This window comes from Falco punctatus (assembly GCF_963210335.1).
Source record: "Falco punctatus genome assembly, chromosome: 14".
Classification (NCBI taxonomy): Eukaryota; Metazoa; Chordata; class Aves; order Falconiformes; family Falconidae; genus Falco; species Falco punctatus.
In genome coordinates, this window is record NC_137594.1 from 19,834,210 (window position 1) to 19,856,548 (window position 22,339).

At 39.6% G+C, this 22,339-nt stretch overlaps 2 protein-coding genes and 1 long non-coding RNA gene across 4 annotated transcripts in view; 2 read left to right on the forward strand and 1 right to left on the reverse strand.

Moving 5' to 3' along the window:
- The window catches only part of LPCAT2 (lysophosphatidylcholine acyltransferase 2), a 32,770-nt gene extending 13,053 nt beyond the window's left edge, over nucleotides 1-19,717 (forward strand). For both annotated transcript variants that reach the window (XM_080364762.1, XM_080364763.1), the window contains 8 exons: nucleotides 1,277-1,311; nucleotides 3,587-3,641; nucleotides 6,923-7,005; nucleotides 7,556-7,681; nucleotides 8,775-8,928; nucleotides 15,846-15,944; nucleotides 17,710-17,851; nucleotides 18,112-19,717. In XM_080364762.1, coding sequence (XP_080220888.1) covers nucleotides 1,277-1,311; nucleotides 3,587-3,641; nucleotides 6,923-7,005; nucleotides 7,556-7,681; nucleotides 8,775-8,928; nucleotides 15,846-15,944; nucleotides 17,710-17,851; nucleotides 18,112-18,359 — 942 coding nt within the window. In that variant the 3' untranslated portion in view covers nucleotides 18,360-19,717. The remainder of the gene's footprint in view (nucleotides 1-1,276; nucleotides 1,312-3,586; nucleotides 3,642-6,922; nucleotides 7,006-7,555; nucleotides 7,682-8,774; nucleotides 8,929-15,845; nucleotides 15,945-17,709; nucleotides 17,852-18,111) is intronic.
- Nucleotides 1-22,339, reverse strand: part of LOC308053506 — a 193,996-nt gene that overhangs the window by 35,126 nt on the left and 136,531 nt on the right. The window lies entirely within an intron of this gene.
- Nucleotides 8,936-15,839, forward strand: CAPNS2 (calpain small subunit 2). The gene has a single exon (XM_080364795.1). It carries the CDS (start codon nucleotides 10,481-10,483, stop codon nucleotides 11,225-11,227), a length of 747 nt encoding a protein of 248 aa, XP_080220921.1. The 5' UTR covers nucleotides 8,936-10,480; the 3' UTR covers nucleotides 11,228-15,839.

Sequence of the window (22,339 nt, forward strand, 5' to 3'; positions counted from 1 at the left end):
AGAACTTTCTTCTATCACTAACTAGTAGTATGGAAGTCAAAATCCTGACTTAAACGCTACCTACAGTAAATATTTTGCATTGTCACTGGAGAATCTATTGTCCTGGGCTTTAGCATTGGAAAGCTCCTGGAAGCAGCAAGGCTTCCCAAGTGTCATTATGGTGTAGTTGCTATTCTGATTGTGAAAAACTTACTGCTGCACTTCTTAGCTATAGTTCAAGTAAGAGGGAGCATGGGAAAGTATTGCAGCGGAAGTTAGAAACTTCCTGCAAAGCCGCAGAGCCTGTACTTTGAAGTCTAAAATGCACGCAACTTCCCTACTAGTCATAATTTTTTGTTTAAGCTCAAAACGCTCTTACTGCAAAGGGGTTTGCAAAGTTTCTGAGCAAAAGCAAAGCTGTGTCACGCACCTCCAGCACCCACTCCTTCAGGCACCTCAGGAGGGCAGCTTTGCAGGTGTTTTTTTTTCATGCAACTTTCCCTTGTTTTGCCAAGTAAATGTTTACATTTTCTGCCAGGTGTAGGGGTACAGCCCTGTTGGTCTGCTTCACTGGCAAGTGTAAGGCTGGGACATGGGTCTAGCAACTTGTTAACTTTTTATTTGATTATCTGGCCATCCAACAAGTCCAGAAAAGACTGAACTTTCATCCCTTATGGCTTTTAAGATGAAAAACAAGTGATTGTTATCATTGTTGTTATTTACAAAGATTCCTTGGTGAAATTCTTTTACAGATCAATTTCAAAACTGAAGTGAACCACTAAAGGGGACTGGTATCTCATTTCACTGATAGGATTTCAGGATCTGCAGTATACATTGTCAAAATTACTTATAAGAAGTAATAAACCTAGAATAAGGAAAAAAAAGCAACGCCAAAAAAGCATGATAGATTACCTATGCAGAAATGTCCTTAAAAAAATAATCAAATATATTTATGAGGGTGCCTTTCTAAAGGGACTGGTGAAGTCCTCTGAAAAAGTCTTACTAGATTATTTTTTTCCTACTTTGGTTGTTTGAATCAGAATGAATGATTTAAAATACTTAAGTAACTATAAATTTTATTCCTAATTGATATTATCAGAAGTCTGCCATGCTTATTTCCAGATTTCTAAGGCAAGGAATACTAGTCACCTTGACACCTTTATTTTCACTACAGGACTATAAAATCATCAATCACCTGCTTTGACTAAACTTGTGCCTGTTTTGTATTGTAACTGACCTGCTCTCTAACTTTAATCTGGTTTTGTCATACATTTCTGTGCTTTATTTTTTCCCTTAGGATACTGTGACCTGGACATGGCAGGGCTATTCATTGTAAGTTTCTTCATCCTACCAAAAATTACATACAGAATTCTTTTCCCCCATTGCTAAACAGTCTGCCAGACAGATTCAGCTAAGCCAAGACACATGTTCTTCTCAATCTGTTTTTATGAGGGGGAAATACTTGGGGATAATGCTGTCATGCAGTGGATTTCATATCTGAATGGCTAGAGAAAGGGTTTGCAAGTGGGGAAGCATTTTGTTGCACATTACAGAAAAAGTAAGATGTGAAATTCTTTGTCTTTGGGAAACAATCATAGTCATCAAAATCCATACATGTTTACAGTTTCCTACATGGTATACAAATAAGAATAAATAAATGTTATTTTATCCCCTCTGTTTATTCATTCCTCCATCTCATTTTAAGTCATATGAGAGTAAATGAAGAAGATGGGCCAAAAAAGTATTAATTTTCCTCATCTTTCCCTGTTCAGACATCTAGGGTTCTTCAGATTATTTTTGCTTGACTCAGCAAAAGCAACTGTTTGAGATCCCAGTGAAGAGGCTACGGTATCTGACATTGGAATAATGAAAAAGGTTTCAATAAACCAGTTAGGCCATGGATCTGTGTTTACTTAACACAGGTGGCCTTCTGATAGGCTAAAATATTTTATTAAAGGATTAAAAAACATCTATGGCTGCACTGAAAATATGTCTGGAAAATACTTTTCACCTTATAACCATTCGTTAAAATGTGGATTTGCAGAATGCATATACCACATTTTCATCTGGAGTATGTAGTGTATCTAACTACGGTAGTACTGATTCACTAAGTGACTAACATTTTTAAGGCCCCTGATTTTGAAACACATCTGAACTAATGGAGCAGATCATAAGCGCCTTTTAAGGTATCATTAATTAATCCTAGCATCTGCACAGGTAGAATTGATGACCTAAATGAAAATGTCCATCTCAGCTTCCCAATAATTTCTTGCTGTTATTACTGCTGTTACAGTTATCAGCATACTGAGAGTAGTGAATGTTGCAAATTCAGTAGCATGCTACAGTTTTCCCCTATGAAGGATTTATTCCAGAAGACTGAAAAGGAGCTATGTCTTCAGATATGAGAGATGGTGTAGGAATAGCTGAAGAAAAATTAAATTAGAGGTATTCCTTGGAAAGGAGGAGGCTGCCCATTCACTAAAAATTGAGAAATGCTCTAAGCTTGGTGGCTGGATGATAAAGGCTCAAATCAGAATCTGTGAGAAGATGAAAGGAACAGCTTAGGAAAATCATGGGAAGAGAAAGGATGGATGGGGTAGAATCTAGAGATTCTTAACAAAAATAACTGGAGCCAGGAAAGTATGATCCCCCACGCAGATCACTGTCACACTCTCTGTAAAACTTCCTGGATACTGTGGCCAGGATGGGACAGTACCAACCTCCCTCAGAAACCTCCTGACCCAGTTCCTGCTTTCACTTACTGTTTCTTTCTTACTTTTTTGCCTTACTGGGAGGAAGACCTAATGTTATGTGTTAGAAAATCAAGCATTAAGAGTGGATTCCTGCAGGAAGTGGGAAGGATCCCATAGTTGTTCTCCTGCCTTTTCCTTTTCTCCTTTTTATTTTGTCCAAAACAAGAACAGAACAAAGGTGGCTTGAGGATTCTCTATTGTAGTTTCCCTGATTTAAAGAGAAAATAATGCATTTCTGCTTAACAGTCAAAGTGAAAATAACAGGTCAGAAGTGGAAGTGATTACGCTTATCCTCTCTCAGTTTCTTCCTCCCCCACCATCACTAAAATATGTGACTTTTTTCTAAAAGCACTGAAGGTCCAGAACATAGTGGCAATTCATCAACACATTTGTGTAAACACTACTATAATTTGCAAAATGGCTAGCAAATAATAAAAAAAACTTGCTTCTGTTCTGCAGAAGGAAGTTACTAGTCTCATTTTGCAGATGAGAGAATAAAAGGTAAAGTAAAGCTTCTTCTCAGCATCAAAGCTCTTAAGGCTTTAAAATCCAATATGTATTCACCTCTTTAAAGATAAAGTTTGGCCATCTTTGCTGGCCAAAGAACTGTGTAGTATTGTTAATATACATGACAACAGACAAGTTGCCTGCCCAGCGAGCAAGCAGCAGGTACCTCGGAAGCCCTGTAGAAATGTCGAAAGCAGCATTTCAGGGAACTTCACTGCAAAGTACTTCAAAACCTTGCCCAATACTGGTTGTGGTTTTGTCTATGCTTCAAAATGTTTCACTTACAGACATGCAAATACTTTGTTTTTAAATAAGTAAAGCATATTTTTCTTCCTTTTTGCCTGCAGAAAAGAGCTGTGCGCAATGACGTTGTGTCAGCTCTTCACAAGAGTAGAAGTTGAGGTAAGAATCCGAAATATTTTTGTACTAACGTTCAGCAACCAGGGAATTGATACCTTAATATAAATGCATTATTCACATTGTTAGTCACTGTTAATGAATAATAAACAAATGTCTCAGAAACAACAAGAGAATCACAGTGAGTAACAGCTAGAGATTTGTTGTCCGTATCGGGGTATCACTTAATCTGAGTTCCCAAAAGGAAGCTGTCAGAAATGCCTTTATTTTTAAAGCATTGTAAAATCATTTTTAATTATCGCAACATACATTTTACATGTTAAAACTAAGAATATGTTCTGTTAAAGGTAACAACTTCTTTTTCCCACCTTCTCATTTCCCTGCTCCCTTCAAAGTATCCTTGTCTTCCTCACCATCTTCCCAGACTGAACTCTAAAAGGTTTCTGCAACTAAGAGCTTACTGAAGGCTGGGACTTGTACTGCGCCTTGTATAACAAACAGGTTCCCTTGATCATTAAAATTGGCTGCACAGCAGAAAGACAGACCAATGACAATGGAAACAACATACACGCTTCTTAGTATCAGAACATATACTCTTTAAGTGCTCCCTATCAAAGAGTAAACATTCAAAACAGTAGTTAGGAGCCAGATAACTGAGGTGTGATCAGTTTAAGTGTTGTACTTCACATTCCTTACCAGAGCACAAAGGATTGTCAGTGTGGACTAAGTTGGTTTAGGGACCAAAGGGACAGGAGAGATTCAGACAGGTTTTGCTGTTTATTTGCAAAACACAGAACTTAGCAAAGTTGTGCAAAGCTCTGAATACAAGCAGTGTTGCTACTACTAACAATTAGCAATATGGTCTTTGTGAAATGAAATTCACTTTAAGGGAGCACCTTGTTATTGTATAGTACATGCAGTAGATGTGTACTTATAGAAGGTATACTAAAGAGCTAATTCTCCTAATTATTTTTGTACAGAAGGATATACCTATGTAAATTATATATGTAGGAGCAAGGAAAAGTTAATGTAGCCCTTCCACTAGAAGGTTTATTTTCCTCAACTTCAGAACAGAACTCAAACTTGCCAGTTAGGAAATAACTTTAATGTTCCAAAAGATGAAACTGAAACATGAAAAAATAATGCAGCTTTCACAGCAGTATGTGTCCCCAAACTGGAACTATTTCTTAGCGTCAATGCAAAACTCCTCCCATTTCAAAATCCTTCCCATTAGAACATTCCCATTGTTAGAACAAGAGAAGGGGCAGATTTGCTTGGGGAATGAGAGAATCCAACTGCTCCATTTAGGAGTGGACATTTCTGTTGATGTCCCATGCTGTGAGCAAGTAGCCTCTCCACTCCCTCTTGTGCTGCCTCTACCTACTGTGCACGAACAGTGATGTACTCCTGTAGTCCAAGGGAGCGTGTGCGCGCCTGTCTAGTCACGTTCTAACGAACTAGATACTGGAGATTAAACAGTGAACCTGGCACTTGAGTTTTACAGCTGCAAAAGATACAGCATTTGGCAAATTCTGTAAGAAGAGAGACTGGGTCAAAAGCATATCAGACAGGTATTTTTGCTACTGAAAGAGCAGTGAAGAATTTTTCTTACGTGACTGCAATTTGACAGGGAAGGTATACTTATTAGTCTTTACCAGATAAGCAGCTGGGGGGGGTGTGAGATCACGCATGCCACCTCAGGAGGCCAAGAAACCAAATCCTTCATCCCCCAGCTGTGGTTTCTGGCAAACTGGTTTTATGAATAATTGTAGGTGGGTTTTTTGAAGGCGACAGAAGTGGTGTTTAACCTACCAGAAATTTAGGTTGCTCTCAGAGCAAGACCTCAGCCTCAAATGATGTAATGACCGCTTTCAAGACCGTGACCTATGTTTGCATAGATAAACTTCTCAGATTTACGACTTCATCTCACCCAGTGATGACACAGTTTTCTATATCTGTACAGTGTACCTGTGCTTCCTTAATATAAAAGATACATGACTTCTGAAGGGGAGTTGTAATAAGTAGGCACATATGTCAGACCTTGAACAGAGCTGGCAGCTGCTTACAGAAGGAATGAAAACTCAAACCTTAATGTGAACAGCTGGACCCCTGCTGTCCTTAAAGGGGAGAAAACTTCTAACTATAAACAGAAAATTGTTATGACTATTTGACAGATAACCATTTCCATAAACTTACAGTTTCTGATTATAAAGAGGCAGCATTCCTTAAAAACAAATACTAAAAGGCTGTTCAGGAGGACTGCATTTATATGGGACATTTACTACTGTATCAGTGCATGACCAGCAACTGCAACATAACTGAAGACACATTGACACATAATCAGCAATTGTATCTTCCAATGAACCATGACCAAGACCTTATACTTATTCTAGAATTGCTGTATTCTAAGATTTAAGGGCAAGGTTTCAGGGCAGGAAGTAGCAAACTCAGATAAATGATAACCGTAACTGAGAAAAGGCATGGTAAACAGAGCTGCAAGCGAACGCTGTAGACTGAAGCAGGAAGAACAAAATGCTCCCACATACGCACTGCTTTGCAAACAAACAGATGCTAATTCACACTGTGTTAGATAATAGTTAATCTATAGTACATTTTTAGTGTAATGTTACTTCAAGTTCTTACATACAAACATTGAATAAATCCTCAGCAGTAAATATGTTGCCATCTGGGGTGTTTTCTAGGTTTGGAAGGAGGAGGATATTTTGCTGGGGCTTTTTACTCTCTGCTTGGAGCTCCAAAATCAAAGTATAGTATCCAGTTAGTGTTCTACTTACAATTCAGAACTAAGATTCCTTAACATTTTCATAGTGGAGCAAAAACTTACAGGAAACTTAACAGTCACATGCTGACAGATACAGTCACCAGGTACGAGGTGGGACTATAGTCTGTACTTAAAAACATTAAAAATCTTACATCAACTATCCCAGTATGTAACATCACTTATAAAGGATCTTTGAAAAGGTGCGTACAGTATTTCAGACTCACATTCTTACCAATGCAGCATTTAATTTTCTAATTAAATATACATTTAGTATACCGTACTTCTTTGGGGGGTTGATTTTTCATATTAAAGCAGCTTCTGCCAGCCTAAGAGGTGGTTCTGGACCGAGTCTCGGTGGAGTGGCTGGGGTGGAGGAGCCAGAGGGGTTTCTAAGGCGGCTGAGACCTCTAGTGTCCAGCTCCGTCACTTCACTGCACGGCTCTGGCTTTCTGCTCTTCCCCCATTCCAAACAATGGCAAGAAGCTGTTCATGTTGCTAATAAAGTGGTGGCTGTTGAATTGATCGGATAACTCCTCCCTTTCAGTTTCTGCCTGTTCATGTTCCTACCGACGAAGAAAAGAACGATCCCATTCTTTTTGCCAACAGAGTCCGACAAACCATGGCAACGTATGTCATCAGTCATTAATAAAATCTTTGAGAACTCTTCTTTTATATTCAGCAATTCCATACATATCCTAACCGTAAAGTTCAATTTAGGCAAGTCCCAGGTACTATATACAGGAATTGCTCTGAATTTTCACTAAGAGGTGTCAAATTCCTATGCTAAACCACCCTGATTGTTCTCAAATGAAACTTAAAGGTTGTCTTACATTGGAGCATAGTATGTTCAGTTCATGGAAAGCTGGAATAAATTGCTTCCTTATTTGCTTGGCAAGAATAAGTGGGTGGTTTGTTCTCCAGGGTTACTGGGCTGCATTTATAAGACTATAAATCTTAGAATATCATGACACTGCCATAATGTAATTTCACAGTATGGTCTCAGGGTTCCACAAAATAATATGTAGTGCTTTATCCTATTTGCAGCCATTCAAGATGAACTCTCATTTGGTTTGTATGTTAGCATTAAAGCCAAACTAAGACAGAGGAGGGAAACAGTCAACTGAAAGTAATTTTAATGTAAGGAATTTATTTTTATTTTTCTTTGATTTTGTTTCAGTGCCTTGAATGTGCCAGTCACTGATCACACTTTTGAAGACTGCAGACTGATGATTTCAGCAGGACAGCTGACTTTACCCATGGAAGCTGGGCTGGTGGAGTTCACCAAAATTAGCAAGAAACTCAAGTAAGGGAAGTTTAGCTGCTGGTGGCATAAATACTGCAGCACTTGACGGCCATCTACAGAAGGATAAATCACCTGACAACTGACTTGGCCATGTGTAATATAGTGTATTTATGTGTACAACTGACATACATAAACTATATGGAAATCAGAGATGAGGAAAACCCCAGTAACATCTATCCCAAGTAATTTTTGTGGGTAGTGTTACAAGAGGAAAAATGTATTTTTCTAACTTTTTATGGAATTAATCTCACCAAAAGGTGAGGAAGGTAGAGCAGTACCTATTTTAGGCACTTGATGGTAATCTTGGTACCCAATTTAAATTACTTTTGTGGAGATGCACAGGCAGCATGTGGTAGGAAGAGTCTTCTTTCCAGTCTGAGACTCCAGCCAGTGAGTTACTGTTTGTAGCTGTACTGTCCAGCCATGTTTCACTAGCGGTGTCGACTTAGTCTGTCTGCATACAGTAGAATTTGAGTACTGAAACACTTAATTGTAATGCAATTCCATCAAATAACCTGGCATGGCTGTGGTCAAATCTGAAGTTATGTGCTATATATCCATTTATAGAACTTTGTCTGGAACAATCTTCAATAGATACATGGCAATCCTAATTATTTTTACTGAGGTGCATGGTGTATTTCTGCAGAGAGATCAGATACTTCTCAGGCTGCAGTAACACTAGCGTTTCAGCAGAGAGTTAGCTAATAGAGCTGAGATCTGTTCCCTTCTATTAAGGAAATACTCACCCTAGAGCATGATGCAGCAAAATAACACTGCCCCTGAGTTTCTGGTAACGAAAAGCTCTCTGCTAAACTAGCCTAGTAATTGGACAGATGATTCTAGGGTTGGGAAGTTACTCTAAGGAAGTCTGACATACCCAAGCATAGAACTGCCTGCTTTTAATATTAATAACCAGGGAGAACAGTCTGTCATTGCTGATTTCATATAAAATATCAGGTTGGAAGTACAGCATTGTACACACATGCTCTCTTTGGCTGTTTTTCACTTTGAACACTGTAGTAACTCTTACTGAAATTCCATCTGTCCAAGATCTGCTGTGTAGAAATCTCTCCTCTCCCTCGTGTTTGCATAGCCTAAAATGGAATCATGTCAGAGAGCAGCTGGATACCTTTGCTGCTATTGCGAGTGCTTCCAAAGGGGGACGAATTGGGATTGAGGAGTTCGCAGAGTACTTGAAGCTGCCTATTTCAGATGTCCTCAGAGAGCTGTTTCTACTCTTTGACAGGGTGAGTAGTTGGTTAACTGACTTGTTGACAATGTTGTGTTAAAAATCACATCCCAAAAGGATATTTAATTCATTATGTCCAGCTTAGTAAAAGCTTCTTGATTAGTAATTCCTGTAGGCTAGACAGGCAACTCTTTAACAGTTTCCTCCTTATGTTTCAATGGGAAAAGGTTGGTCAGTTTGTAGCTTGTGAGACAACAGCCATCCATCAGATCAGGTTTCTGTACCACCATCAGATGATAATCTTCATGCTGGTAAGGGCTGAATATTTCCTTTTGCCTACCCCAGATTTTGAGTTTATGTACACTCTGGCAGCTTAAATAACCGTTGCAAATAGATAATTTAAGGCAGATTGAAGCTGACTAGAGTGTATGTTCCTGTTTGTGTTTGTAAAGGGTGCTATTAGACGTTATAAGGACTCCTCTTGCCTATCTCCAGCCATAAAGGAGGCTATGTGTTAATCTGATCATTTAGGCTTTCCCCCATAGTCAGTGATGATCTCTCCCATTTTCTACTTCTCTCTGAAGATTAAATTGCTCTGGATGTGCCCCTCTGACTGTAACAGAAGCAGCAGTGACTAGAGCATAGCACAGAATTCGTCTTACATCTAGGCATCCAGCATGTGCTACAGTGCAAGCAGCATGTTGTCCTGCAACTGCTTACAAATTGGAGTTTGTTTCTCATTGTAGGAGCTCTCCCAACTCAGCATCACTCTTCCTGATCAAGTTAGCTTTAGGAGTGCCCTCACTGGTCCTTGGGAGATCATTGTGCCGTATATGCCAATTAAAACTGTTTCAAGATTTTTCTAGATAAAAAGGTTTTACAAGCTCTAAAATAGACAAGAGTCAAATATATTTCCTTAGTTGCTGAATGCATTGAAGCTCTAGCAGAGCTCTAGGGACTCATCCTTTCTTCGTTGTTGCCTCCCCATCTTGAACCATTGGCTCCTACAAACGTGTAGTCCGAGTCCTGAAGCACAGTACATGCAATAGAAATACGGTGTGGCCACCACAATAATTAAGAGCAATCAAGATTCCTTTCACTTCCCTATCTGGCACAGCAGCAGCAGCAGTGACTAGAATTAACAATATAATGCTTAGTTCACTAAAAAGTTGAAGGCATAAAAGACTGCAAGAACAGACAAGACTCTAGTAAGCTTCTGCTACATTCATCTTAAAGGAGATCAGCTTCACTGAGGAACAGGTACAGTAATGTGGCAGGGCTCTTTTCAGGTTGCTTCAGTGATGAACACAGGTATTTTGAGACTTCTGCTCTGTGGGTTTCAGCCTCATCATTTGTTTTATTTTTCTGAAAAGATTCTTCAAATCACACAAAGCTAACTATGCAGAGAAGAAGAAAAGAAATAGAGACGTATCAACAATTGACAGAAACTACTGAGACTACTCTGACAGCTGGAGACATGCACAGACACGGGGAAGTCTAAGCATGCAGATAAGCTGTGTTTTGCCTACGCCCAGCTCAGACGCAGCGCAGCTTCCGAGAGTTACAGAAGCACTGGATCTCTGAGTAACTCCCTTCAAAAAATATTCACCATGTTCCTTGCTAAAGCTTTGCTGAGTGGAGGAAGCGGTAGTGGTCGTGGAGGGAGCCTTGCACGTGGCCTTGGAGATCTCCTAACAGGAGGCGGACGTGGAGCCAATATTGGAGGACTCGTTGGAGGTCTTGTCAATCTTATAAGTGAAGCAGCGGCTCAGTATAATCCAGAGCCACCTCCACCTCCTCGCAATCATTTTACAAATGTGGAGGCTTATGAAAGTGAGGAGATCAGACAGTTTCGTCGCCTTTTTGTCCAGCTGGCTGGAGATGATATGGAAGTGTGTGCCACAGAGCTAAGGGACATCCTAAACAAAGTCGTCTCCAGACATCAAGACTTGAAGACAGATGGCTTTAGCTTAGACACATGCCGTAGCATGGTAGCAGTCATGGATAATGATACAAATGGCAAACTGGGCTTTGAAGAGTTTAAGTATCTGTGGAACAACATCAAGAAATGGCAGTGTGTGTACAAGCAGTATGATACTGATCAGTCAGGCACTGTTGGGAGACCTCAGCTGCCAGGCGCCTTGAAGGCTGCAGGGTTCCACCTGAACGAACAGTTCTGCCAGGTAATCGTGCGCAGGTATGCCGACGAGGACGGCAGCATGGATTTCAACAACTTCATTAGCTGCTTGGTACGACTGGACAGCATGTTCCGGGCCTTCAAGTCCCTGGACCGAAATGGAGATGGGCATATCAAAGTGACCATTGAAGACTGGCTGCAGCTGACCATGTATTCGTGAAGGCACAGCAAAGAAGAATAAGCTTTGTCTGGAAGATACACATGGAAGACTACAATCCTGTACAATAGAACTACAGTCTTTTCCTTGGTCTAAGGCAGATATAGCTAGCGGTAGATAGCCCAGCTTAAAAGTGTTGTGATTCCTTCTGTGCGTGCATTAGGCTGCTTTTCTGAAGGGTTTGTGTAAGTTGTCAGTTGGACAGCTGCGTAAGTCTGTCTCTAGACTCTGAAGAGAGGGAATACATTGGAGGATCAAAGCTTAGTCATTTCCTCACATAGAGTGGTATGCATATGAGTAGAACTATTATATAAAAAGCTCATAAATTTGGCATTGTTGTTACTGTTCTGATTTGTCAGCATTTGCTAAGCTGCAATAAAGCTCTGTTTGCCTGAAGGCAATCGCTAATGAAGAGAATTGTGCAGTTATTTCTAACAAGGGGGAGAACATGAAAGTTGCAATAACTATGGTGATCAGTGAATTTACATAATCATATTTAATTTCCTTCCTAATTCTGTTGTTTCATGCTTGTCTGCTGAAGCAAAACCTGCGTATTATTGTCAGTTGTACCTGCTGGCCAGGACAAAATTGAAGAGTTATATAAGGCTACTTTTACAACCTCTTCTCCTTCCTACAGTTCTATGAACTAGTTTTTTCTCTCTTTCCTTCAAGCCTTATTATAGTTATAATGAAAACAGCTTAAAATACTACATGTATATTTAGGGAAGGTTGCTGTAATAACGCAGTCACATAGCAGCCAGCCAGCCAAAATCAACCTCTGACTATCTGAGTTAAATGTTATCAGGGTGCAGCGTCCCACTCAAGCTAGCCACACAGTTCTGTCTAAGATGTCAGCTTTTGAGTAAAAGAAAAAGGAATAACATGAACTGTAAAAGGTACATTTCTTGGAATTAAGGATCACATAGTTGACGAAAACAGCTCTTGCACTGTAATGTAACATGGCTCTGCTTCTTTAAAAGAAAATTGTCTAGGGTGTGTGCTAGCTGACTGGAATGTGAAAGGATGAGTTGAGTAGTTAGTGCGCAGATGTAAGAGTCCACATGCCCCTGCCCCTCCCCAAGGAGACATCAGTGAATAATTGAGAAATACCACACAATATCTGCAGGGCATCTGAATGCTAATGCGGTACTGTGGTTTGGTTTGGTTTCTAAATTTCCATAGCTTTGATTTCTAAATCTTGCAGTTACAATTGGCAAACAGTATTTTCCAAACCGATGAAATCTCCTCCCTGGTGTACTTGCAGAAGCCTTTAACTTGCAGCTTAGGAAAAAGTAACTTACAACTTTTGCCCCAACTTTCTTTCTCTTTTCTCCTGCACTTTGTTTAATACCAAGCTGGGTGACAGAAACAGTAAAAATATTCATAATGGCCCAAATTGTGATGAAAGAGCTCAGTTCCTTCCTAATGGCATTCACCACCCTCCCAGTTAGTCAGTGGAAAAGGACACAGTTATCCACAGTGGCATTTGGGCTCTGAGTGATGGAAAAGTGAGCACAGGGGAATGTGTGATACCTCCAGGTGAGCACCATCCTACCAGGTCTGTCTCAGAGTTCCCCTTTCTGACTAGTTAGAACCTGCACGTAGCTACAGACAGTGGAAATTACAGAGCTACAGGAATAGCCTCCTACATGATGAGCCTGGACACGAGCACAAGTGGGGCACCTGCAGTTCCTCCCCAAAATGGTCCAGTTGTAGCTTCTCTGTGGTAGCCCTGTAAGCGACTCAGGCTTTACTTAGCTCAACATGAGTGACTAGCACACGCACACATACGCAGTTGATTTTTCCCGTTGCCTGACACAGTGAGAAAAAAGTTGAGGCAGTAGTACTTTAAACTTTATTGACTGCACCTGTCTTGCGGTCCTTGTGCAGCTCTAAATGGAGACTGCTTCTGACAATGCAAATTTTCTTGTTTCCAAAAGCGTAAGATTTACTGCATTATATTAAAAAAACCCCAACAACAAAACCCTAGTTGCCGTAGCCTGCTATAGTGAAAACAGTAGCAGAAAACTGGTTTCCTTAAAGAAAACAAGGGCTGTTGAGCTTACACTATGTTTTGATTATTTTCTATAACACAAATACAAACATCTAAATATTGATGTTTTACCTCGGGTTTAGAGAATTGGAGCTCAGCTCACATGTTGCTTCTTTAAAATATTCTGAAGTGCGTAGGCTGCAAACACAGGTAGATATGTGTAGAAAAACTACTGCCAGGGCTTGTTTGCAGTGGTGCTACACGAGCACTGAAGGTTCTCCTGCATTTTCAGCTTAACTCCCATCTCTTTTTTTCCAGGCAACAACCCTATCATTTTTCCTCAACCAAAAATGCCAGAGCATTTGGAAGTTAGCCAGCATCCTAGGGTTTAGTAGAGCTAGTCACAACATGATCTTGCAAGTACAGTAACTTTATATCCTACTCAAGTGGCTGGAGTTCTGTCTATCAGGTTGCACTCAGTTTTGATTACTGGGTTTTAGCACTTAAATGAAAGTAATGTGACCCTTACTAGCTTTTGTCATTTTTCCACATGCAGCCACAGCTGTGTTAACTTGTTGCAGAATTTGTTTAATGAGACTATTTTAGTTAAAGTTTACTTTCCAATTCTTTTCTTGTGATACATATTCTTAACTTTAAAAATAAATTTAAAAAAATATTCTGATCGCATCACACAATTCTTTGCTAAGAATACAGCCTACAAAACTGTCCAAAAATAATATTCCATGGAACTTTGAACAATTATTATCTACACTCTTGCTTCAGTTGTTTTAAGTTTAAGTTTATAATGATATATTTTAAAGTTCAATCTGTTATCTCTGTTATGAGAACTATGACGTGGCCAAAACATTTAAAGTCAAACTCTGCAGTATGGTGAGAGCACAGATTTGTAAATAAAACAGCATTTATGAGAGACCATTGTCCTTTTCTGATGATTAAAAGCTGTAAAAAATTATATCCCTTAGACACACACGAAAGTAACTTAAAGATTATTCATATCTTTCCTAAAAAGTTTCCCTAAAATTCACAGGATTTTAAAGCACAAGATCTTCAAAGTTTGCATGTCTTCAAAAAAGACCGGTTAGACCATCAATATAAAGAAATAACAATTGTATGTGCAAAACAGTCCTGAAGTGGTTTTGAAGGCTAAATAAAGTTGTATCTTAGCAGTTTTTTATCCTGTCAAATACATAGCTTGATAAAGAAAAATTAGTACTGAACACATTATTACACATACTGTGTTAATCAAGAACTATCTTAAACCCTAAATTCAATAACAGAAATACCTACTTCATAGAACCCAAGATTTTCAAAGCACTCTACAGAGCAGCCTTAGCGTTTCTCCACTGGCAAGCTCCACATTCTACTATTCAGGACCAGAAAACCACAAACAGAAAGGTTAAGGTTGGTATGCTCAAGTGGGCATTGGAGTTTGGTAGAAGAGACAGAAATAGAATCTAGATCTGGCTGTTCACCACAGATTTACCCAGGAGACCACCCCTCTCTTGCTTGTCTGAAAAAGTTTTGTGCTATTCTCAGACTTGGGGAGTCAACTTTTTAATTTTTTTTTTCTTCTTGGAATGTACAACACATTAACCACAAAGGGAACTCTGCTTTACACTTTTGCTTGCTTTTAATATGTTTTTGATGACTGCCCTTATTGTCGATGTTCCAGACTGTGAGCTAGTAACCATCTCCACGATGCTTTCATTAACTACCCTGTGTCCGTTGCCTAACTCTCACACACGGCTTTTCTCCAGACAGAATGTTTCCCCAAAACCCCAAGAAATTTTCAGTGTAGTCACAGGAACACTATTGACTTAAGCATGTATTTCAACAGGCATCTCCCATTTTCCCTATCTGCAAATATAATGCAGCTTATGTAGACTTAATCACAAATCCCATCAAAGCAAGCTTCAAATGTTTTGTTGATGCAGCTTTGTAGTTAACGCATGGAAATGTTCCTTCAGATCAAAACTGGAATTATCAGAGAGGCTGTTACAATGAATTCATTGCATTTCTGGCTTAAAAGGTAGGACGGTGTATTGGCTTCAAAATAGTATGTAGGGCAATGCATTTGCTTCAAAGAAAGGCTTAAGATAGACCATGTAGATCTACTGCATCAGGCTGTCCTTTTGCTGGCATATATTTTATTGCTGAAGGTTCTTAGGAAGAATTAACTCAAGGCAACAGCTTCACTGTTGGCCTGTTTATTCTAGGATGTTGCATGGGTCTCTGAACTTTAAGCAAGTGCCAGTGCTACATGAACTGTTACAGTTACCTTAAACACCACCGTTCTTGTTTGAGACTTCTGGGAGTTCCATATACCTAAGCAAAACTTGTGGGTTGTTTTAAATCATCTGTTTTGTTGAGCTGTTTATAAGACAGAAATTGATACCCAGTTTTTATCTGTTGAAGATACGTACATTGCTATGTCAGCCCTAGTATTATATATATTTAGCAAGCTGTTAGTATTTTTTCCAGGAAGAATAAATAGCTCTAGTGTTGTAAACTGTCTTAATGCATGTTTGTATAGTTGATTTGTACAACAGCTTTTAAAGTGATTTGCAATATCAGCTATAACTACTGCCATGTGTATTTTGGTTACAGAATGGAGATGGCACCATCGACTTCAGAGAATATGTAATTGGTTTGTCTATTCTTTGTAACCCAGCCAACACAGAAGAGACTATTCGGATGGCATTTAAGGTAAGTTCAATTTGGTGTAAATCTGAAAACCTGACAAATCAAGACTGACTGTAAATATGTTAGCTTTCAAGTCATAAGTTTATAGCTTCAATCTGTTATGCAAATGTGAGTAATACTCTTAAACCGATTGACATTTGGAGTGTGAAGGGGAAGGGGAGAATTGCAGGCATCATAGAAGAGGGTTTCAAAAGCCATGTAAAGGCACTAATGAATATGTAACTTGGCAGGCTAACTCCAAAAATGATTCAGCAGCACTTGCAGTTTTTTCGCCTGAGGTTTTTTCTGCTGTGATTCTTCAATGTCACAAGTAGACAATAGATGGAGCAATATCCTTTTGTGGGTCAAGCACTCAGTAGAGTCACAGTTGTTAACAGAGTGGAGGGATCGAGAAGGGCTGCTCAGGACTGGTACATCCGAACTCGGGCTGCATCTAAGATGTATTGGTTTGTACTGTGGTGTCTTGGTAGTACAGACAGTCAAGGAGCAGTAGCTCCTTTCAGATCCCAGGTACAGGCAGGTAATGTGTGACCAGGGATGCCCAGGTTGTCAGTCCCTGAATGGGAAAATGCTTGAGTGACTTCTTTTTTTCCAGTAGATCTTTGACACAGATGCAGTATTTTACCCACTAATCTGTTCTTATGAAACATATTGAACAATGTATTGAGATATGGATCCTGTTCACCTTAAACTGGGTACTTTTTTGTACTGATGGGTACTCTGAAGTACCAGAATTCTTACGACGATCCATTATATCTACTGGCTGCTTTACAGATAAGCACTACAGCTGTTCAAAGTGATTTGTGCATTTTCAGGGATGAAATAACTACAGATTCCTATGAAGAAGCAAGCCTAGGAGCTATTTTTGCTGTTTCACTGTTTTGTTTTCTAGACTATACTTTTCAGTATCTTAACAGTTGTGCTGATAAAATCAATAATTTGTTTTAATTCCCGATTTCAGCAGGAAGTTACTGGTTCAGCTGGTGAAAGCCTGTTTCAGTCTGAAATGGAACTATGCGTTTCCTTTTGCAGCTTGTTTTCTTTACCACTACATGTACTTCCCTTCACAATGGGAACGTTTGCCTGTAGCAAGTACTTAAGAATTACAGCCATCTATCCCTTGTATTTCTCAAGGGGTTGATTCAGCGCTGATGCTTACTGTCACTGCGTTGGGAAGGATGGGATGATCAGTGCACATCTACTGCCTACATTCCAGTCAGCAAAATTACTTGTTAATTACAATAATTCCTTAGTGGGCAATTGATCACATGTACTAAAATAGGTATTTTATGCCAGAGCATAAACTGTGGCAAGTGTAATATGATGGCAGATGTGCCATAACTTAATGACAGTGAAGACTAAAACCTGAGATGTTCCAGTGTAGAGTGGTTGAATCCAGTAAACCCTTAGCATAGCTTATGGTGACAAAAACCATAAACTTTTGTTTAAGTTTTGTTTTTTTCAGTTTAATATGAGTTTTATTACTGAACTAAGGCTGTGAGTTTTCTTTGTTGTTGCAGAATGTTCTAATCCCAACTATAACATGGACATTGCTCTGCTAAGTGTCTGCTTAGTCTTACTCCAGAGAAAATACATAAAAACTTTTGCAGGAGAAAGTAGCTGAGGTGCAACCAGTCTCTTCAAATCCCAGGCACTGCTGGCAGATTGTGTCTTGAATACTAGAAACCTCATATGGGCAGCTAATGTGTACAGAAGGCTCATAGGCAAACTGACGCTGAAATATTTCTACACGATATGTCTTTTCCAGCTCTTTGACATGGATGAGGATGGCACGATAACAGAAGATGAGTTCGCTTCCATCATTCAGTCAGCTCTGGGGGTGCCTGAGCTTGATGTTTCTATGCTCTTTAAAGAAATAGATGCAGATGATACTGGGAAGCTGTCCTATGGTAAGTTATGTCCTTTTGTAACAAAGAGCACTCTGACAGTTGAGTTTTCTACCTTTTTTCTCCCTGAAGTTATCCGATGGTTCTCATACCGTGTTTCTTTGGAAAACTGTTGAAGCACAGACCTGGATACTTTGTGTGACACACCTGAGATGCTTCAGAGGAAAGTCACTGGAGATCACCTTCAGTACAAAAAGCAGGCACTGAAATTTTCTTTGATTCTGTTGCTGCACTACATTATCTGTGTTTTTTGTATTTTTCAGATGAGTTCAAGAACTTTGCACTCAAGCATCCAGAATATGCCAAGTTGTTTACTACATACCTAGACCTACAGAGATACCAGTTAGATATGTTGGAGGAGGATGACATTGAGTCACCTGAAGTCAAACACAGTCCAGTTAGAAAGAGTGCAATCCCAGTCTCAGAAACAACACCAACTGCAAGAAATAAAGTCTGTCCTGAAGGCAATGAAGAGGATAACTCAAGTACCTCTGACAAAAAGGATGACTGAGAAGAGTTAAAGAATTCAGCTCTTGAATTCTACAGAATTTTTTTCTCCAGCTGTTCATAAGCACAACTGATACAAAAGAGATGGAAGTTAAAATTTAAAAAAATGTTTCTTTTTTTTACTTTGATATCAGGAGGAGTTATTCCTCTTTGAATGTAAGGGAAAAACCACTGTAACTATTCTACCGTTGATGTCACAGTACTGGGAATGTTGTTCACTGTCTTCCAAGTCCATGCTTCCACAAGAGTAACAGATGTGCTAAGAGGGGTAAGAGGCTTCAGCACTGCTGTGATCTCTCCACTTGTGTAAAAAAAAGTGGAATTTTTGGTGCTGCTGTATTCCTCTACATCCCCAACATATCTTAAGGGGGGAAAAATGATGCCATAGTGTTTTAATTTGCAATATCCCTTAGCCTTTGCCGAGTTTCTGAGAGACACAAATGAGTTACAAGAAGCTGAGAGTTGAAGCTGGTGGTTTCTTTTAGCTGCCCTTAGATTTCCCTTAACTACTTGTCAACTATAAAGCCTAAGCTTCCAAACAAGACATGCTGATTCACTGATGTTAACAGAAACAGCTTTAGGCTTAAAGGCTAGTTAAAGATGGAAATGGCTGCACTTCTAACAACAAAAAACTGATTGGAATTCCAGGATAGCAGCTCACAGTCCACAGGAAAATGCAGACAATAAGACCCAAGAATTAATGGACTATTTCAAAATAAATAGAATATTGTTTACAGTAACAACTGTTCAGCATCACATTAGGAGGAACATTTCAGGCTTCAGCATATTTTTATTCTAATAATTGTCAACAAAGGAATGTGATCTTGCAGTGCAAAACTTAACAAGGCAAATATGCTGTCAAGCCATAGTTCTAGTAGTTGGTATCTACTCTGAAGTTGTCTCCTAGAAACCATGTTTGCATTACTGTGCCATTACTCAATGTGTTCTTAGGGTCTGATTCAAAACCAAGCTCCTTCTAGTCAATGATTGAGTATGTTTTGCCTCAGTCCCCTCTAGTGCGCTGAAAATTGGGCCAGCACCTTTTTCTGTCCTTCATCTTAATGCACTTTATGCAGCATTTAAAACATATAGGTATTTATGCAAATATTTCTAAATAAAAACTTGGAAGGGGTGGGGTGACAGGATACTTTCAAATTAAAGCTGAGTTGAGCAAAGCCTAGAATGTCTAGTACCAAAAATAACCAATTTTCAGGTTTTCCTATGTGAAATGGTAACCTCTGCCTCATAAGTTATTGCTTGCATTGTCTGGCTGCAAGCTCAGAGCCATGTTTAATCTGTGGTTATAATTGTGCCTATCCTGATGTTTCACGTGCTTAAAATAAATCTATATTTTTAAAAGACTTTACTTGAACAGCTAAGTCTTTTCAGTACAGTGGGAAGGGTACTCTGTCTACCTTAAGGGGCTGGGGGGGGGATTTCCAGGAAATCATCCTTATGATGTCTTACCTTGATAAACATGGTGAAACCCGAATTGTCACTTTTAGTTCTGAGTGTGATAGCACTTTTCTTTATGGTAAGGCTAGAAAAGTAGGACAGGACTGATGCTCTTCCAAAGACTTACTTCTGTTGACTGACTCAGCAAGACAAGATATGATAGAAGATTTGCATATATGTGGAAAGATACCTCTGTTTTGTGATGGAAAATAAGGCATCACCATTTACATGTAAAATGAGTGACCTTAACCACAGTTGAGAAGTAATCATGACTTTGTGTAATAGATTAGGAGAGGATTTTCTTTCACTTTAAAGAAGAATCAGGAGTTACCCTAACCTGGCTGTCCAGTTAGCTGGAATAAATGTTAATTCTTTGGCAAGGACGCTTTTACCTAGCATGTTAACCAAAGTCCTTAGCTTTTCAACCAGCAGTAATCTTTTCAAAGACAACTTGTATTCCAAACAGTAAGAGAAAGGGGTGAGCAAAGATGACAAAGACAACCATGTCGAGGTCTTGGAATGCCAAGGGTGCCTTACGCACGCTGCTGTTGAATCCAGCCGCATTCAACAACTGAAGCACTGTGCTGCCCAATAGTGTAACATATTTAGGACCAGTGATTTTATTGAAACCTGCAAGTCATACAAGTGCTTTGCAATTAAAGCTAAAAATACTGTGTATATAAATCTATATATCCCAATGGTTTAAGGAGGAAACGCCATAAATGGGTTTGGTATGTAGCAGTGATTCAACTATGCTCTGAAAAGAAATCAGCTAAACGCTAGAGACACTAACTCAATATACACACATCTGCTTGATGTGCGGGAAGGGAATACATTAATTTCTAGGCATCATTGTGCCTCAGGGAGCTTTTAAAAGGACCAAACTAGAAGCAGTCTGCAATAAACGGGCATTACATTAAGTGGCAGAGCAGGAACTAAACAGGAGGAGAAGGTTAAAAACACTAAAGAGAAAATGGTTCTCAATCAGGCATTGAGGGATGACACCTTTCTGCCTGAGGCTTCCTGAGGTGCAAGTTCCTAAGTCTGCAGACTGCTTAAGGATCATTTTGAGTCCTGCACAGTAGAGCTTATGGAAAGTTATATTTAGTCCCATGTCACTGTAGAAAACATCATTTATTTAATCATTATTTCTCTGTCATGCTGTAACATGGATTTGATGATAAATTCTTCACAGATACCAAAATAAGACACTGTGACGTATTTAGAAACTCGAGCAAGCAAGAAACCAAACAAGGGTGAGAATCAGACACGGACAAGAAGAAAACACGCTGATTCTCAAGAACAGAGGCCCATGGGGTGCTGTTTCTCATGTTTGCTAATAGCTATGTATATACACTATTAATAAATCTCATTTACATTTTTTAAAAGCTAGGCACCTGTTTCTAAACACATGGAAGGCGATGGTGGGTCACCTAGAAAAGTGGACCTTCTTTGTTCACCCTGGAACCAGGAAGATATTAATACTACAGATCCTGATCAATTTGTGTAAGAAAGATGAATCAACAGGGTCTCCACTGGCCATACCGGGGTTTGATTGCTGAGGGAAAGATCTTCTGATCCAAGAAAATTAAAACTGTATTTGTACTTCCTTTGCTCTATCAGTGCCACTGCCTAAATAAAAGTAGAAATAGAGATAACACATCCAGGTTTCATGTCAGATCATACTACTATAAGATCTGGTCCTAAACTACCAAAATCACATGATTCCTGGTGGGTTTCTGCCCATCAGTAGAAGAGCGGCAACACTTTGATGGGAAGCATCTGCAAATGGATCTCCTATTTTCACAGTCAGTAGCTGTGCAGCATCAGCCAGAGGTACCAAGCCAGGCAGTGGCTGCTGCTTCAGAGCTTTTGTATTCATCTACATCAGAACAAGTTAGGTGCCAACACATATTCCCACCGTGTTCCTGTGGGTGTTGCCTCCTCTTCCTCATCAGCTCACTCCATATTGTGCAGGGTTAAAAATTCTGTAATTCCCAAATGGCTTGCAAAGGAAATTTTGCAAGACAGCTGTATGCTGTTCAACCCCTCTCAAGAGCCTGGCAGGATGAAGAGCCCTGGAAGTTCAAAGAATGGTCACGTTGTGTGACAAGTCTAATGATCATTCATAGGACTGCTGCACAGGGTAAGGTCTGATTGGTCATATCTGTCACCTACCTAGCAATTCCCATCTAAAACAAAGTGTTCCCTGGGTATCAGAAGTCTGAGAAACATTTGTTGAGATCTTTTTTTCTATGGTGGTCAGCATGCCAGGGCCCTATTCCTGGGTAATTCCTCAGGCACTATGCCAGTGCACATAAATATGCCATTCTGCCTCAGCAGGTTTCTGGTAGTGTTCGCATTGGTGCCAAGGGCTACTCAGAAGGCATGGATGTGGAAAATCAGGGTCTGAAGCTTAGAAACTAAATGTAAAAAATGTCACTACATGCACAAACACACCCACAACTCCTCTGTGGACAGTCTGCCTGTGAACTGTTTGACACAGCCTTCAACAAGGAAAGCAGCCTG

What these genes read in the sequence shown, in the direction of transcription:
- CAPNS2 (XM_080364795.1), top strand. Translation starts at nt 10,481, where the DNA reads ATGTTCCTTGCTAAAGCTTTGCTGAGTGGAGGAAGCGGTAGTGGTCGT.